Here is an 18,644-nt window from a genome sequence, read left to right on the forward strand (position 1 = left end):
ATTAAGTGCTTGGGACTGATCAGTACAATACAGTTGGTAGACATGATCCCTACCCTCAAGGAACTTTCAGTGTAGAGGAGGAGAAAGACTTTAAAATAAATTATGGTGATATACATAATTGCTGTGTAGCTGAGGGTTGGGCAAATAAAGAGTACAAATCCAAGGGCGACACAGAAAGGAGAGGAAGTAAAGGAAATAAAAGCTTAGTTGGGAAAGGCTTCTTTGAGAAGATGTGATTTTAATAAAGCTTTGAAAGTGGGGAGAGTGGTGGTCTGTCAGATATAAAGGGGAGAGAGTTCCAGGACAGTTGGGAGGAAATGAGTAAGGAGGTGGCAGTGAAAGAGAGGAGATGGAAGTACAGAGAATAGGTTGGCATTAGAGGAGCCAAGTGTGTGGGCTGAGCTGCAGTGGGAGATGAGTGAGGATATAGAACAAGGAAAGAGTTGATTTAATGGCTTAAAGCTGATGGTGAGAAATTTCTGTTTCAGAAGCAGTGTGGCCTAGTGGAAAGAACCCAGAACTTGGAGTCCAAGGGCCTCGGTTCTAAACCGGGCTCTCTCAGTTGCCTGTTGTGTGACCTCTGGCAAGTCACTTAACTTTTCTCTGCCTCAGCTTCAACTGCAAAATGGGGATTAACTTCTCCCTCCTACTTAGAATTTGACCCCCATGTGGAACAGGGACTAAGTTTGACCTGGTAGACTTGTAAGTACCTCAGTACCTAGAACAGTGCTTGAAACATAGTAAATAAATTATATTAATGTCCATATTCCTTTGTAGATTGAAAGTTCATTGTGGGCAGGAAATGTGCCTACCAACTTTGTTGTATTGTACTCCCTCAAGCACTTAGTAAAGTGCAATGCACACAGTAAGCACTCAATAAACACCATTGATGATGATAACAAATACTTTTCCTTCAATAGTATTTATTGAGCGCTTACTATGTGCAGAGCACTATACTAAGCGCTTGGAATGTACAAATCCATGTACAAATACCATGAAAAAAAGTGGATGCTATTGGAGGTTTTTGAGGAGCAGGGATATGTGCCTCAAATATATATTTTTTAAACACATGGACAGCAGAGTGAAGTGGACTGGGGAGAAAGGGGACAGGAGGCAGGTAGGTCAGCGAGGAGCTGATGCAATAGGGTTTTTTTAATGGTATTTATTAAGTGCTTACTTTGTGCCAGGCACAGTACAAGTACTGGAGGAGTTACAAGCTAATCGGGTTGGACACAGTCCCTTTCCTACGTGGGGCTCACAATATCAATCCCCATTTTACAAGTGAGGGAACTGAGGCACAGAGAAGTGAAGTGACTTACCCAAGGTCACACGGCAGACAAGTGGCGGAGATGGGATTAGAACCTAAGTCCTTCTGACTCCCAGGCCCATGCTCTATCCACTAATCCACACAGCTTCTCTCATTAAGGATAAGGTAAGTGCATAGATCAGCATGGTAGCAGTTTGGATGGAGAAGAAAGGGCAGATTCTAGAGATGAATATATACAGCATCACTACGGCAGTATTTACTGAGCACCCACTTCTGGGCTCAGCATCGTTGTAGCAGTATTTACTGAGCATCCTCTCTGCATTCAGCATTGTTACAGCAGTATTAACTAAGCACTTGCTCTGGGCATAGTGGCACTACAGCAGTATTTACTGAACACCCACTCTGGGCACAGGATCGTTACAGCAGTATTTACTGATCACCTGCCCTGAGCTCAGCATCACTATAGCTGTATTTATCAAGCCCCTGCTCTGGACTCAGCGTCACTAGAGCAGTATTTATTGAGCACCAGTTCTGCGGGAGTTGGCAAGGTAGGTTGGCAGGGTTGGGTCAGAAGGCTGGGGTCGCCGGGGCTGGTTCAGGAGGCCGGGGTCGCCGGGGCTGGTTCAGGAGGCCGGGGTCAGCAGTTCGGGTCAAGAGGCCAGGGTTGGCAGGCCAGGGTCAGTGGGGCAGGTCAGTAGTCCGGAGTCAGTAAGTTGGCTCAAGAAGCCAGGTTTGGCAGGACTGGGCCAGGATGCTGGGGTCGGCAGGGCTGGATCAGGAGCCAGGGTTAGCATGGCAGGTTCAGGAGAACGGGGTCGGCAGGGCTGGATCGGAAGGATGCAGTCACTGGGTCAGGAGGCTGGGGTCGATGGGGTGAGGTTTGGAGGTTGGGTCGGCAGGGCTGGGTCAGGATGCAGGGGTCAACAGGCCAGGGTCAGTGGGGCGGGGTCAGGAGGCTGAGTCTGAAGGCTGGGTTGGCAGGGATGAATCGGGAGGCTGGGGTCAGCAAGCCAGGGTCGGTGAGGCTAGTTCAGGAGGCCAGGGTCAGGAGTCCTGGGTTCTCAGGGAGGGGTTGGCCAGCCAGGGTCAGCCAGTCTGTGTGCAAAGATGGATTCAATCGATCAATTTATTGAGCGTTTATTATGTGCAGATATTGGAAGGAAAAGGGGCCCCGACAGAAGCTGGGCCGGCTGGCCACTTGCAGGCAACCTCTGTTAGAAGGGGAGTCCCGTGGGAAGGTAGGAAGATGTACAGAATGACCTCTACAGACCCCGACCCACTCGCCCCATCCATTTTTGGGGTGGATTCCGGTCTGAGCCTGGGTTGCTTTTGGGGAATGCCAAGTTGCACCAGTGTCCACCAGGGGGAAGCGTGTCCCTTTGATGCTGCCCGAGGCCGGCTGGGAGGTGCGTTCTAGGGTCTCGCAGCGCCCAGCGTGCAGAGGGGCTCTGGGGAGAATTGATGGGTTTGGGTCCGGGGCTGGGGTTTGCGGGGAGCAGGTATTCTCCCCTGAGAGGGCAGGTCCCTGCGTCTCCCCGTCCCCAGGACCCGCCCACCCCGAGACCGGAGGTCTCATGGCCTCTTGGGCTCAGACCTGGGGGGCAGCGACCCCCTACCCTCTACTCTTCGGACTGAGCTCAGGGGAAAAGGAGGGCTCACTTCAGGAAGATGCAAACGGCCCCAGCCCCTCACCTCAAGCAAGAGGGGGTTCTGAGAGGAGGCAGGGGGGCAGAGATGGGGAGAGGAATGGAAGGGTATGGAGCAAAGGATAGAAGCAGGGTGGAGTGGAGGGAATAGAGAAGGGAGAGATCTCTGGGGGCACCAGGATTTCTGGTAGGGGGTGGGGGGAAGGTCCCAGTGGTCTCAATTGACTATCCCCTGGCCTGACCTTCAATCAATCAGTGGTATTTATTGAGCATTTAATGTGTGCAGAGCACTGTACTGAGCATTGGGGTTGGAGTTAAATGACCAAAGGTCACCAATCCAAATGCATAGAGGATTCAGAAGGTAGAGTGAGCCGGAGAAAAGATAGCTTAATTGGGGGAGGCCTCTTGGAGGAGATGTGACCTTAATAGTTCTTCGAAAGTGGGGAGAGTGGCGACTTGCGTATGTGGAGCAGGAAGGAGTTCCAGGCTGGGGGAAGATGTGGGAAAGAGGTCGGCGGTGAGGTAGGCCAAATTGGGGCACAGTAGAGTAACCTGACTCTAGAGGAGCAAAGTGTGTGGGCTGGGCTGAAGTAGGAGATCAGTGAGGTGAGAGAGGATGGGATAAGCTGAGTGAGTGCTTTAAAGCTGATAGTAAGGAGTTTCTGTTTGATGCAGAGGTGGATGGGCAGCAGTTAGAGGTTCTTGAGAAGTGGAGAGACAGAGGCTGAAAGTTTTTGTTGAAAAATGAGCTGTGCAACGGAATGAAGTATGGACTGGAATGGGGAGAGACAGGGGGCTGGGAGGTCAGCCTCCCAGCTCCGTTCTACTCTATCTTAACTTGCTCCCTTTACGCATCCCCCCTCCCTGCCCCGCAGCACTTACGTGCATATCTGTAATTTTATTTATTCATATTAATGTCTGCCTCCCCTTCTAGACTGTAAGCTTCCAAAATCCTAGAACGAGTCATCTACAATCGATGCTTAGAATTCCTTAACTCCCATTCTCTCCTAGACCCCCTCCAATCTGGCTTCCGTCCCCTCCACTCTACCGAGACTGCTCTCTCTAAGGTCACCCGTGACCTCCTTCTTGCCAAATCCAATGGCTCCTACTCCATTCTAATCCTCCTTGACCTCTCTGCTGCCTTTGACACTGTCGACCATCCACTCCTCCTCCATACCTTATCTCACCTTGGCTTCACGGACTCTGTCCTCTCCTGGTTCTCCTCTTACCTCTCTGGCCGGTCATTCTCGGTCTCCTTTGCCGGAACCTCCTCCCCCTCCCATCCTTTAACTGTTGGAGTTCCTCAAGGGTCAGTTCTTGGCCCTCTTCTGTTCTCCATTTACACTCACTCCCTCAGTGAACTCATTCGCTCTCACGGCTTTGACTACCATCGCTACGCAGATGACACGCAGATCTACATCTCCGCCCCTGTCCTCTCCCCCTCCCTTCAGGCTCGCATCTCCTCCTGCCTCCGGGATGTCTCCACCTGGAAGTTGGCCCGCCACCTAAAACTCAACGTGAGCAAGACTGAGCTCCTCATCTTCCCTCCCAAACTCGGTCCTCTCCCAGACTTCCCTATCACCGTGGATGGCATGACCATCCTTCCCGTCTCTCGGGCCCGCGATCTCGGTGTCGTCCTTGACTCGTCTCTCTCGTTCACCCCACACATCCTATCCGTTACCAAGACCTGCCAGTTTCACCTTTACGATATCGCTGAGATCCGCCCTTTCCTCTCCACCCAAACGGCTACCTTACTGCTACGGGCTCTCGTTATATCCCGGCTAGACTACTGTGTCAGCCTTCTCTCTGACCTCCCTTCCTCCTCTCTCGCCCCACTCCAGTCTATTCTTCACTCCGCTGCCCGGCTCATCTTCCTGCAGAAGCGATCTGGGCATGTCACTCCCCTTCTTAAACAACTCCAGTGGTTGCCTATCGACCTCCGCTCCAAACAAAAACTCCTCACTCTAGGCTTCGAAGCTCTACATCACCTCACCCCTTCCTACCTCTCCTCCCTTCTCTCTTTCTACCGCCCACCCCGCACGCTCCGCTCCTCCGCCGCCCACCTCCTTGCCGTCCCTCGGTCTCGCCCATCCCGCCGTCGACCCCTGGGTCACGTCCTCCCCCGGTCCTGGAACGCCCTCCCTCCTCACCTCCGCCAAACTGATTCTCTTCCCCTCTTCAAAACCCTACTTAAAACTCACCTCCTCCAAGAGCCCTTCGCAGACTGAGCTCCTCTTCTCCCTCTACTCCCTCTACCACCCCCCTTCACCTCTCCGCAGCTTAACCCTCTTTTCCCCCTTTCCCTCTGCTCCTCCCCCTCTCCCTTTCCATCCCCTCAGCACTGTACTCGTCCGCTCAACTGTATATATTTTCATTACCCTATTTATTTTGTTAATGAAATGTACATCGCCTCGATTCTATTTAGTCGCCATGGTTTTTACGAGATGTTCTTCCCCTTGACTCTATTTATTGCCATTGTTCTTGTCTGTCCGTCTCCCCCGATTAGACTGTAAGCCCGTCAAATGGCAGGGACTGTCTCTATCTGTTGCCGACTTGATCATTCCAAGCGCTTAGTACAGTGGTCTGCACATAGTAAGCGCTCAATAAATACTATTGAATGAATGAAAAAAGCTTGTTGTAGGCAGGGAATGGATCTGTTACATTGTTATATTGTAGTCTCCCAAGGGCTTAGTACAACGCTCTGCACACAGTAAGTGTTCAAAAAATCCGATTTACTGACTGACTGAGGGAAATGCAGTTGGGCAGCCATTGGAGTGGGAAGATATGTACTGAGAGTTTTAGTAAAATGCTTCAGTCAGCAGAGTGAAGTATGGGCTAAAGTGAGGAAGAGATAGGAGGCAGGATGGTCAACAAGGAGGCTGATGCAGTAATCAAGGTGGGATAGGATAAATGCTTGCATCAGTATAGTAGTAGTTTGGTTGGTGATGATGGTTCCTCTCCAACCAAACTGCTACCATGTTAATTCAACCACTCATCCTATCCTGCCTGGATTACTGTATCAACCTCCTTGCTGACCTCGCTGCCTCCTGTCTCTCCCCACTCCAGTCCATACTTCACTCTGCTGCCCAGATCATTTTTCTACAGAAACGTTCAGGACATGTTACCCCACTCCTCAAGTTTGTACTGATAGTTTTGGGTGACAGATTGAATATGTGGATTGAAAGAAAGATGAGTCAAAAATCATTCCAAGGTTATGGGCTTGTGAGACAGGGAAGGTGGTGCTGTTGTCTACAGTGATGAGAAAATCGGAGGGAGGACAGGATTTGGATAGGAAGGTGAGGAGTTTAATTTTGGACATGTTAAGTTTGAGGTGTTGGTGGGACATCCAAGTAGAGATATTTTGAAGGCAGAAAGAAATGCAAGACTGCAAAGAAGAAGGAGAGAGATCCAGGCTGGAGATATAGATTTGGGAATCATCTGCATAGAGATGATAGTGGAAGCCATGGGAGCGAATAAATTCTCCAAGGGAGTGGGCACAGATGGAGAATAGCAGGGGACCCTGAACTGAGCCTTGAGGGACTCCCACAATTAGGGGGTGGGCACCTGGGAGGCAGAGGAGGAGCCTTTGAAAGAGGCTGAGGATAAGCAGGCAAAGAGATAGGAGGAAAAAAAGGAGAGGACAGGGTCAATGAAGGTGAGGTTGGATAAAGTTTCCAGGAGGAGGGTGGTCGACAGTGTGGAGGGCAGCTGAGAAATTGAGGAGGATCTCGATCTCGCCTATCTCATCGCCAACCCCTAATCCACCTGGCGCCTCTGGCCTGGAACGCCCTCCCTCCTCAAATCCGATAGACAATTACTCTCCCCCGCCTTCAAAGCCTTATTGAAGGCACATCTCCTCCAAGAGGCCTTCCTAGACTGAGCACCCCCTTTCCTCTTCTCCCACTCCCTTCTTTGTCACCCTGCCTTGCTCCCTTTGTTCTTCCCCACTCCCAGCTCCACAGCATTTATGTAAATATCTGTAATTTATTTATTTGTATTGATGTGTCTTCCCCCTCTAGACTGTAAGCTCGTTGTGAGCAGAGAATGTGTCTGTTTATTGTTGGAGTGTACTCTCCCAAGCGCTTAGTACAATGCTGTGCACACAGTAAGTTCTCAATAAATTCGATCAAATGAATGAATGAGACTGAGCGTCCAGAGAGATTGGAGAAGAACCAGGAGAGGGCAGTGTCATTGAAGCCAAGTTGGATAATGTTTCCAGGAGAAGGGTGTCATCCACAGTGTTGAAGGCAGCAGAGAGGTCCAGAAAGATTAGGATGGGGGAGAGGCCATTGCAATTGGCAAGACTTGATCAAGTCAATCAATCGTCATTACTGAGTGCTTACTGTGTGCAGAGCACTGCACTAAGCACATGGGAGAATACAATAAAACAGAGTTGGTAAACACATTCCCTTACCACAGTGAGCTTACAGTCTAGAGGGGGAAACAAACGTTAATATAAAGAAATCACAGATATGTACATAAGTGCAGTGGGGCTGAGAGAAGAGTGAATAAAGGGTGCAAATTCAAGTGCAAGGGTGACACAGGAGGGAATGGAAAAAAGGGAATTGAAGGCTTAGTTGGAGAAGGCTTATTGGAGGAGGTGTCCTTTTAATAAATCTTTGATGGTGGGGAGAGTTATCATCTGTCAGATATGAAGAGGGAAGGAGTTCCAGGCCAGAGGCAGGAAGTTGGGAAGGGGTCAGTGGTGAGATAGATGAGATGAACCCTAACCTCAGCCCTTAGTACAGTGCCTGGCACATAGTGAGTGCTTTACAAATGCCAAAATTATTGTTATTGTTATTATTAATAAATGATTCAGGCAGCATAGTGAAGTATGGAATGGGTTGGGGAGTGAGAGGAGGCAGGGAGGTCAATGAGGAGGCTGGTAACTGTTACCATTCATTCATTTCATTCATTCAATAGTATTTATTGAGCGCTTACTATGTGCAGAGCACTGTACTAAGCACTTGGAATGTACAAATCGGTAACAGATAGAGACAGTCCCTGCCCTTTGACAGGCTTACAGTCTAATCGGGGGAGACGGACAGACAAGAACAATAGCAATAAATAGAATCAAGGGGATGAACATCTTATTAAAACAATAGCAAATAAATAGAATCAAGACAATGTACATTTCTTTAACAAAATAAATAGGGTAATGGCAAAATAAATAGGTTAATGTATCCTACCAAGGTGGGGTACATTAAATGCTTGGATTAATATTGGTAACTCACTGAATGGTGAGGTGAGGGTGGATTTTAGCGATGTTGGGAAGGTAGAACTGGTATGATTTGATGACAGATTGAATATGTGGGTTTGCAGAGAGAGATGAATTGAGGATAATGCCAAATTTACAGGCTTGTGAGACAGAGGATACCTTGACCCCTCCTACCTCTCCTTACTACTCTCCTACTGTAACCCAGCTAACACACTTCACTCCTCCATTCATTCATTCAGTCGTATTTATTGAGCACTTACTGTGTGCAGAGCACTGTACTAGCACTTGGAGTGTACAATTCAGCAACAGATAGAGACAATTCCTGCCCAACAATGGGCTCACAGTCTAAAAGGGGGAGACATAAGTGGCGGAGCCAGTATTAGAACCCATGACCTTCTGAGTCCCAGACCCGTGTTCTATCCACTACACCATAATGCTAACCTTCTCACTGTACCTCAGTCTCATCTATCTCACCACCGACCTCTTATGTACTTCCTGCCTCTGGCCTGGATAATCTCCCTTCTCATGTCTGATAGGCAATTACTCTCCCCCCACTTAAAGCCTTGTGGAAGGCACATCTCCTCTAGTAAGCTTTCCCTGACTAAAGCCTTTTTTTCTTTTCTTCAACTCCTTTCTGCACCGCTTTGACTTCCTCCCTTTACTCATCCGCCATCCCTGCCACACAACACTTATATAGATATCTGTAATTTATTTATTTAGATTAATGTCTCCCCTTCTAGACTGTAAGCTCATTGAGAAGCAGCGTGGCTAGAGAAGCAGTGTGGCTCAGTGGAAAGAGCCCGGGCTTGGGAGTCAGAGGTCATGGGTTCTAATCCCGGCTCCGCCACTTGTCAGCTGTGTGACTGTGGACAAGTCACTTCACTTCTCTGTGTCTCAGTTACCTCATCTGTAAAATGAGGATTAACTGTGAGCTTCACGTGGGATAACCTGATTACCCTGTATCTACCCCAGCGCTTAGAACAGTGCTCTGCACATAGTAAGCGCTTAACAAATACCAACATTATTACTGTGGGCAGGGAATGTGTTTGTTATATTGTTATATTGTTCACTCCCAAGCGCGTAGTACAGTGCTTTGCAAACGGTAAGCCCTCAATAAATACAATTGACTGACTGACTGATATTTTCTATAGTGATGGGAAAGTCAAGGGGAGGAGAGGGTTTGTGTGGGAAGATAAGGAGTTCTATTTTGGACAAGTTAAGGTTGAGGTGTTGGCGGGACATCCAAGTACAGATATTCTGAAGGCAGGAGGAAATGCAAGACTGAAGAGAAGAAAGAGAGAGATCAAAGCTGGAGATGTAGATACGGGAATCATCTGCATAGAGTTGGTAGTTGAAGCTATGGGAGCAAATGAGTTCTCCAATGGAGTGGATATAGATGGAGAATAGCAGGGGACCCAAGAACTGAGCTTTGAGGGACTCACAGTTAGGGGGTGGGAGAGAGGAGAAGCCTTTGAAAGAGACTGAGAATAAGCAGCCAGAGAAATAGAGGGAGAATCAGGAGATGACAGTATCAGTGAAGTCAAGGTTGGATAAAGTTTCCAGAAGGAGGGGATGATCCATAGTGTCGAAGGCAGCTGAGAGGTCGAGGAGGATTAGGATGGATTTGGCATGAAGATCACTGGTGACCTTTGAGAAGGTACTTTTGGTGGAATGAAGAGGGTGGAAACTAGATTGGAGAGGATCAAAGAGAGAATTGGAAGTGGAGGCAGTGGGTGTAGGCAACTTGCTCAGTGAGTTTGGAGAGAAATGGTAGGAGGGAGATGGGTGGATAACTGGAGGGAGTTGTGGGGCCAAGGGAGGGTTTTTTAGGATGGGGAGACATAAGCATGTTTGAAAGCAGCAAGGAAGAAGCTTTTGAAGAGTGACCAATTGAAGATGCTGGTCAGAGCCTGAAGAAGGGAGGAAGCAAGGAGACAACAAGGAGTTCATTGGTGATCTTAGAGAGGACTGTTTACATGCAGTGGAGAGGGGGCAGAATCCATATTGTGAGAGGGTCGAGGAGAGAGTTTGAGGAGAGGATATGGAGGCAACAGGTGTAAAAATTTGCTCAAGGTGTCTGGAGAAGAATGATAGGAGGGAGCTGGGGCAATAATTGGTAAGAGCCATGGGATCAAGGGAGGTTTTTTTATATTGGGGAGACATGGAGATGTTTGCAAGCAGTCTTCCCTTTCCCCATCCCTGCAGCAGTTGCCCAATGGGCATCAAACCTCCAGGGCCTCTGATGACTTGACTGACAACCTACGTGACAGGGCGAGCGGACAGATGGATGGGCAAAGCAGAGCTGTGGCCCCTAAAGGAAGAGGGAGGGAGTCCCTGGCCCCTGGTGGCTGAGCGGGCTCTGGGGGTAGATGGCAGAGCCCAAGGCCACCCTGCACCCAAGCGAGTCTACCATTCCCACACCCCACTCCGTCTCCCTCCTCCTTCCCTGCCCCCATCTCCTGCTTCTGCCCTATCCCCTCCCCCTGCCCTTGTCTTGCCCCCACCCCAGCTCTCAGCCCAATATCAAGCTGGACAACCTAGCCTCACCCAGGCAGAGCCAGCACTGAGGTGAGGCAGTCCTACAGGATGGGAGGAGGACAGATGGATGGGATGGGTAGGGATGGGACGGACTCTGATCTCTCCCCGCTCCCCTCCCTACAGTCAGGAAATGGGGACGGCTGGAAGCACTCTCGGATCAGACACCCCAGACTTGGTGTGTGTAGAGGTAGGGGTTTGGGGGTGGGAGCTGTGGCAGCTGCTCTCTCTTCCTCCCCTATGCCAGGACCCAGTGGGCAGCAGGCCACAAGGGCGTGGCCAAGCAGCATTGACGTAGGTGGCAGCGGGGTGGCTGTGTGGTGTGCTGGGGCAGCCAAGGGCCTGTGGTGTCCCCCCTCTGCCCACGGCCAGAGAGCTGCCAGCCCCCGGGCAGGGGGCAAGGTTTGGGGGCAGCTGGCCAAGCTGGCCCTGGGGGAAAGGGGTTGGGTGTCTGGGCTCCACTCCATCCGTCCTTCTGTAGCTGGAGAGAGGCCTGATCTCTCGGTCAGGCGTTCGGGGACTGAGTGCCGGTGGGACCAAGAACAGACATGGGTAATAATAATAATAAAGGTATTTGTTAAGTGCTTACTCTGTACCAAGCACTGTTCTCAGCACCGGAGTAGATACAAGCAATCAGGTAGGACATAGTCGCTGCCCAACATAGGGCTCACAGTCCTACATTTTACAGATGAGGTAATTGAGGCACAGAGAAGTGAAGTGACTTGTCTAAGGTCACGCAGCAGACATGTGGCGGAGCCGGGATTAGAACCCAGGTCGAAGCAGCGTGGCTAAGTGGAAAGAGCCCGGGCTTGGGAGTCAGAGGTCATGGGTTCTAATCCTGACTCCGCCACTTATCAGCTGTGTGACCTTGGGCATGTGATTTAACTTCTCTGTGCCTCAGTTACCTCATCTGTAAAATGGGGATTAAAACTGTGAGCCCCACATGGGACGACCTGATCACCTCGTATCCCCCCCAGCACTTAGAACAGTGCTTTGCACATAGTAAGCACTTAACAAATGAGCCCTTCATTGGACAGGGATTGTCTCTGTTGCCAAATTGTACATTCCAAGCACAGTGCTGTGCACATAGTAAGCGCTCAATAAATACTATTGAATGAATGAATGAACAAATACCATCATTATTATTATTCTTCTGATTCCCAGGCCCGGGCTCCTTCCATTAGACCATGCTGCTTCTCATGCTGCTTAGGATCTTGAGGAGGCCGAACTGTGGGAGGGGGAGATGTTGGAGGGGGGGACACGAGGGAGGTAGAGGGCCATGACCCTCTCAGGCGGGCACTGGCTGGGTTATCACTCCCTATATGGAGTCAGGAGACTGCGTCAGAGGACCTCAGGCCCGAGGAAGCAGGGCCCCAGAGTGGCAGTGGGGAGAGAGAAGAACTGATGACCCAGTCCAGAGGTGGATGTTTTTAATGCCCCAACTGTTGTAGCCACACTGGCTCCTCTGTCCACTCAGCCTCCACGGTTCATGCGAGCCTACTTGGTTCCAGGTCCCCAGCCCATCACCCCTGGGGCCGGCTCACAGCGCTGCCTGGGCAGAATGGCTTCGCTTGGCTCTCAGGAGTCTCCTCTGGGCAGGGGTGGCCCTAAGGTTAGGACGGTCTTGGGCCCTGGAGACGGCAGGGGCATTGTTATGGAACCCCGGCAAGGCCCGAGTACTGGGCTGGAGGGGTTCGGGATGGGGTCTGGTGGCCGCCGGAGTCCCCAACAGGTCAGATCCGGTGTCACACTGATGGACAGAGCTCTCGGTGGGACAGACGGAGGACCCCAGCAGGTCAGGTCCGGCATCGCAGTGATGGATGGGGCTCTCGGTGGGACAGATGGGGGTCCCCAGCAGATCAGGTCCAGCATCGCACAGATGGACCGGGCTCTCTGTGGGGCAGGTGGGGGTCCCCAACAGGTCAGATTTGGCATCATGCTGAATGAGGGGGCTCTTGGTGGGACAGACAGGGGTCCCCAGCAGGTCAAGTCTGGTGTTGCACTGATGGACAGGGCTCTCAGTGGGGCAGATGGGGGTCCCTGACAGGTCAGGTCTGGTGTCGCACTGATGGGCTGGGTTCTCGGTGGGGCAGACAGAGCGGGCCACATCCCGCTCTTTCTCTCGGACAAGGCCACCCCAGGGTCCGGGCTCAAGGCCACCAGACTCTGGGACCGGGCAAGGGCGGGCCCCGGCAGCATCGGGGCCGGCCCAGAAGAGTGGGAGCTCCCGGCGGGCAACCGCCACGGCCAGGCTGGCGGCCAAGGTGGAGGAAACCAGGTAGAGGAGGGCTGGCTGCCCAGTCCGCGTCAGGGCCGTGGCCCCGAGGGTCAGCATCAGCCCCAGGCTGTAAGCCGCGGTGCAGGCTGTGAAGTAGACGCGGCCTGAATGCCACCTGGCGTCGAAGCGGCCGCAGTACGCCACCAGCAGGCCGGGCACCACGACATCCCCAAGGTCCAGAATGGAGAAAGGCCGGCGGCAGGGGGCCAGGGGCCAGCGGCCCAGCCGGGGCACCCTGAAGACCAGCGGCAGCTTCTCGCAGCCGGTGGAGCCGGCGGGGCCGGAGGTCAGCTCGGCCATGAGGCTCTGGCCGGCGCGGGTGAAGAGGGGTGTGCCAAAAACGAAGAAGACGTCGGAGGCGAACAGGGCAAGCAGCAGCGAGGCACAGGCCCGGAGCGAGGGTAGGCGCAGGCGGCCCAGCACCAACAGACAGTAGGCCGCGCCCAGGGCATCCTGCAGGGGCCAGGCCCAGGGCGGGTCATGGCGGCAGGCCAGCCACAGCCCGCTGGCCATGGCGCTCAGCCCAGCCAGGAGCAGCTGGGGTAGGCCGCGGCGGGCCAGCGGGGCCAGGCAGCCGTACAGCCCCGCGGCTGCCCCCAGGCAGAAGGCAGTGATCATGGCGTGCATCAGGCCGTCGTAGAAGTAGAGCAGCAGCAGGACAGAACAGGCCACCCCCGCCACCGCCCAGACTACCATCCACTCCTGCTCAGCCCGTGGGGTTACTCTGGCTTGCCCACCCCTGGACCGAACCTGCTCGTCCAGCCCGGCCCAGTAGCCGCCTGCCGCCACTGTGCCCACGGCCAGGGCAAAGATGACCACCAGACCGAGGTCCAGTGGAGGCTCGGGGGGCATGAAGAGGGCCACGCGCACGTCCTGCACTCTGGGGTGGCGGCTCAGGATGTCCAGCATATCGGCGTAGCGTAGGATGGCCACCGGGATGGAGACCCCGGCCCCCGGGATGGAAGCCGAGGGGGCCGGGCACCAGCCGTCGTCGTCACCGCCGCCGCTCCGGACGACAACGAGCAGCCCGTGGGCCCCAAGCCGTTGGGCCAGCTGGCCCGCAGACGATAGGCTCAAGTTGCCCCCCAGGACCAGGGCGGCGGCGCCGTGCAGGGGCCCAAGGGGTCCGGCAGAGGCGAGGCGGGGCAGCGGAGCCTGCCAGTGCTCTGAGGTCCAGTCATGGAGGGGCAGGAATGGGGCCTGGTGTGCATGGCGGGGCAGGCTGACCGCCTCCACGTTGAACAGAGCGCAGTAGTCCTTACTCCCAGAGCCCCCCGACACCCTGGGCACCACGCGGACCAGCCCGTACTGGCCGCCAGCCTCAGGGGTCAGGAGGAAGAGAAGGAGGAGGAGGAGTGGGAGGCCCGACCGCCCCATTGTCTTGGGTCCGTCCTCTTAGGGGTCTCCTGGGCCTCAGCTTCTCCCCCGCCCCACTCCCCGTGTACACCCCACGGTCCCCCTCCCCAGTTAGAGCCCATCTATACCGTCATAGAACTGGGGCCCCGCCTATCATCACATCACAAAGACACCCCTCCCCCCCGGGTGCCCCGCCCACCTCATCATCACTTCTGTGTGAGTTAACGTGTGTGTTGCCTGGGTAAGTTTGTGTCTGTGTGAGTAACCGTTTGTGTTTTCCTGTGTATGCCCCTTTAAATGAAACGGTAATTAACTTTTCATTCTAATAGGACATGAAAACATTTAGGCTGATCTATGAAAATTGTATTCTAATGATTGCTACAGCACGCATGGCCTCTTGCCTGCTTTTTCATCCTGCCTGGGCCCTTCGGGTAGTGAGTTTAAGCACCACAACTGACTGTGGGCAGAGAGGGATCCAAAGCTCTCAGAAATCCCAATTTGGTGCCCCCCAGCACCCCAAAGTTCCCTACACCCCCTAGCTCCCCGAGCTCCAAGGGACTCTTCCCAGGCCTGGAGCCGGGGGAAAGAGTGCTGAGGCCCAGGGTCACCTTGGGAATGATGCAGAAGTACACGCTTCTGCTACTGTCTCTCCTCCCCTCTACACAGTCCAGGGACCCCAGGACCCCTACGGGGGATGGAGGGGAGGTGCCCCCTTTCCTGTCCCCAGGACCCTCCAGCTTCTGGCAGATCGATCCCAGGCAGCTGCCTAGGTGTGAAAGAAACTGAGGGAGGGCCACTGCCCCTACTTGGTGGAGCAGAGAGAAGCAGTATGATGTAGTGGATAGAACATAGGCCTGGGAGTCGGAAAGTCCTGGATTCTAATTCTGGCTCTGCCACTTGTCTGCCGTGTGACTTCACTTCCCTGCGCCTCAGTTACCTCACCTGTAAAATGGAGATTGAGACTTTGAGCCCCATGTGGGACAGGGATTGTGTTCTACTCCATTTGCTTGTATCCACCCCAGTGCTTAGTACAGTGCCTGGCACATAGTAAGCACCTAACAAATACCATCATTATTATTATGAGTGGCCGAGGGAGGAGCACTGCCCCTGCCTGGGGAGAGCGCGGGAGGCTGAGGAAGAAGCCCTGTCCCTGGCTGGGGACAGTACAGGAGGCTGAGGGATGAGCACTGACCCTGCCCAGGTTGTGTGCAAAGTAACAACTTCCCAAGCCCAAACCCTTCATCTTGCTCCCCAGAACTGCCCTAGGCTGTGAGCACGGCAGGGAAAGCAAGCCACTGTGAGCCCGCTCACAGTCTGATTGCAATTCCCAGAAACCCTTGGGGTACATAGGCTGCTTTGTTCTCTGCTGCTGGAGAATTGGTGACTCAGTGGGGCCGGTGGCCTGGACCCCCTGGATACTCTGGCTCTCCCTCTGAGAGCCACCATTGACTCCTCAGCCCATGAATTTCCCAAGCCCCTCTGATGCTTCCTGCTGATCCTCCCTCTACGGCCTTAATCAATCAGTCAATTAAACCATCAAATTTATTGAGCACTTACTATGTGCAGAACACTATACTAAGAGCTTGGGAGAGTACAGTATCGCAGAGTTGATAGACACGTTCCCTGACTGTAACAAGCTGACATTCTAGAGAGAAAGACAGATATTGTTAATATAAATAACTAAATCATGGTTACGTGCATAAGTGCTATGGGTCTGAGGAAAGGAGAGAAGGTAAATAAAGGGAGCAAATCAGGGTGACACAGAAAAGAGTGGGAAAAGAGGAATTGAGGGCTCAGTCAGGGAAGGCCTCTTGGAGGAGAAGGGCCTTCAGTAAGGCTTTGGAGGTGGGTAGAGTAATTGTTGGTCAGATAGGAAGAAGGAGGGCGTTCCAGGCCACAGGCGGGACATGGGCGAGAGGTCAACGATGAGATAGATGAAATCAAGGAACAGTGAGTAGGTTAACATCAGAGGAGTGAAGTCTGCAGGCTGGGTTGAAGTAGGAGAGTAGGGAGGTGAGATTCAAGGGGGCAAGGTGATTGAGTGCTTTAAAACTGATGGTAAGGAGTTTCAGTTTGATGTAGAGGTAAATGGGCAACAACTGGAGGTTCTTGAGGAGTGGGAAAACGTGCACTGATTGTCTTTGTAGAAAAATGATGCCAGCAGCAGATTGAAGTATGAACTGGAGTGGGGAATGATAGGAGGCAGGGAGGTCAGCAAAGGAGACTGTTACAGTAATCAAGGTGGGATAGGATAAGTGCTTGTACTAACATGGTAGTTTAGATGGAGAGGAAAGGATGGATTTTAGCGATGTTGTGAAGGTTGAACTGACAGGATTTAGTGATAGATTGTAGTGTGGGTTGAATGAGGGAGAGGAGTCAAGGATGATGATAAGGTTATGGGCTTTAGAGACAGGAAGGATGGTAATGCCGTCTACAGTGATGGGAAACTTGGTGCGGGTGGGGGCAGGGTTTGGGTGGGAAGGTAAGGAGTTCTGTTTTGGACATGTTAAGTTTGAAGTGACAGTGAGACATCCAAACAGAGATGTCTTGAAGACAGGAGGAAATGTGAGACTGCAGAGAGGGGGAGAGATCAGGGTTGGAGATGTAGATTTGTATAGAAGTGATAGTTGAAGCTGTGGGAGCAAATGAGTTCCCCAAGGGATTGAGGTGAAAATGGAGAATAGAAGGGGACCCAGAACTGAGCCTTGAGGGACACCCACAGTTAGGGGGTAAGAGGTTGAGGGGGAACCCATGAAAGAGGCTGAGAATAAGCAGGCACAGAGGTGGTAGGAGAACTAGGAGAGGACAGTGTCAGTAAAGCAGAGGCTGGATAAATTTTCAATTATTATTATTATTACTCTGTCCCTCTGCCCCTCTTCTGCTGCTCTCCTACCCCAGATGGCTCCCAACCCATCTTCTGCCCCTGGGTCATCAAACTGACTCAGACTGGGTGGGAAGGAGCTGAGGGGAGAGGGTAGGGGGCACAGGAGGCTGGGGCAGTGGAGGGGCAGGGCAGGGAGAGGCTCTGTTGGGTGTATCAGCGGCAGAGGGGCCTCGGACATGCTTGGGCACAGGTTGCTGAAACTTCATGGAGACCCAAGGTTGAGGTTGTGGGCCCAGGGAATACTGGGCATCTCGGGCCAACGGTACATGGCTCTAGGCTCTGTTCCTTGGCTCCCTCAGGCTATGGTCCTCAGAGTGCTGTGAGTCACCACCAGACTCTGAGTCACCAGGAGTCCAAAACTCGGCTCCGCTAGCCACAAGGCCCAGCTCTTTTGTTGCAAGTGTTGGTGCCTTGTCTGGTGCACAGTTTTTGTGAGTTTTATTAAGGAATGGGATTAAACTCATCTCCCTATGCCTTTCCTCCTCCCACCACCATCCCTAGCACTCAGTCTGCGTGTTCAAGGCTGTCAGGACCCACAGCCCAGCCCTACCCATCTCCCCTTCCCAGTGGCATTGGGTGGAAACCTACCTACCTCTTTGCTGTGTGGCATCCCTTCTCATGATGCAGGGACTTGGGGGACCTGAGAAGAGGTCTGAGAGGTCTGGGTGGAAGACCTGGAGGGTGTTGGGGGGCAACCAGGTAAGGGGGGGGGGAAGGGGAGGCTTCTGTTAGGTAAGCTCAGTCCCTTCTTGTTTGTCAGTGGTTGTGGGGGGGGGTATAGACTTTGGTAGGGGATTTTGGAAATCTGCAGTGGGGTCAGGGCTGTGGTGGAGGGGTCAGGGGCTTGCAGTGACTCTGTGCAGGGACCAAGCCTACTGATCAGTGCCTCCCTTGGCCCTGTCATCTGGCCCAGGGGCCACTGGGGCCTTCCCACCTCAGTCTCCCCTCCCCAAACCCCGCGGTCAGCGACTGTGTACCAACAGATTCTGGCCTCGGTTTCAGCCCTCTCCCCATCGACCCCCCAACCCCCACCCGGGACCCGATCTCACAAAGCCAGAGCTGTTGGACTCAGGGGGTGGGGGGATGAGGTGGACAGCAAAGGGGCCCTCAGGATCTCCCTAGCCCAGGCCCACAGAGGACGAAGAGGTAGCCGGCTGGGATGGCCACATGGCCACCAGGGGTCAGGGTAAAGTTGGTGATTTGCATTGGCCTGATTGTGTCCATGGGAAGGAAGGAATAATGATGGCATTTGTTAAGTGCTTACTATGTGCAAAGCACTGTTCTAAGCGCTGGAATATGAGCACTGACCTGTCCTGCCCTGCTGCTTTCCAGCAGGGTGGTCCCTGCCCCGCCCTAATGCCCTCTGGGCATCCTCCAATTGCGATTCAGTCTGGTTGAGAAGACCTTGAGAAGATCGCGTTGGGCCGGAGGAGTCAAGGCAGCAGATCCCAGGGGCAGAG

General features: G+C 53.0%; 1 protein-coding gene across 1 annotated transcript; it reads right to left on the reverse strand.

Annotated features, from left to right (window-relative positions):
• Positions 1–12,079: 12,079 nt before the first annotated feature.
• Positions 12,080–14,398, reverse strand: LOC114814997 (signal peptide peptidase-like 2B). The gene has a single exon (XM_029074663.2). The coding sequence runs from the start codon at positions 14,319–14,321 to the stop codon at positions 12,207–12,209; it is 2,115 nt and encodes a 704-aa protein (XP_028930496.1). The 5' UTR covers positions 14,322–14,398; the 3' UTR covers positions 12,080–12,206.
• Between the last annotated feature and the right edge of the window lie 4,246 nt (positions 14,399–18,644).

This window comes from Ornithorhynchus anatinus, chromosome 11 (genome assembly GCF_004115215.2).
Source record: "Ornithorhynchus anatinus isolate Pmale09 chromosome 11, mOrnAna1.pri.v4, whole genome shotgun sequence".
Lineage (NCBI taxonomy): Eukaryota > Metazoa > Chordata > Mammalia > Monotremata > Ornithorhynchidae > Ornithorhynchus > Ornithorhynchus anatinus.

What these genes read in the sequence shown, in the direction of transcription:
- LOC114814997 (XM_029074663.2), bottom strand. Translation starts at nt 14,321, where the DNA reads ATGGGGCGGTCGGGCCTCCCACTCCTCCTCCTCCTTCTCTTCCTCCTG.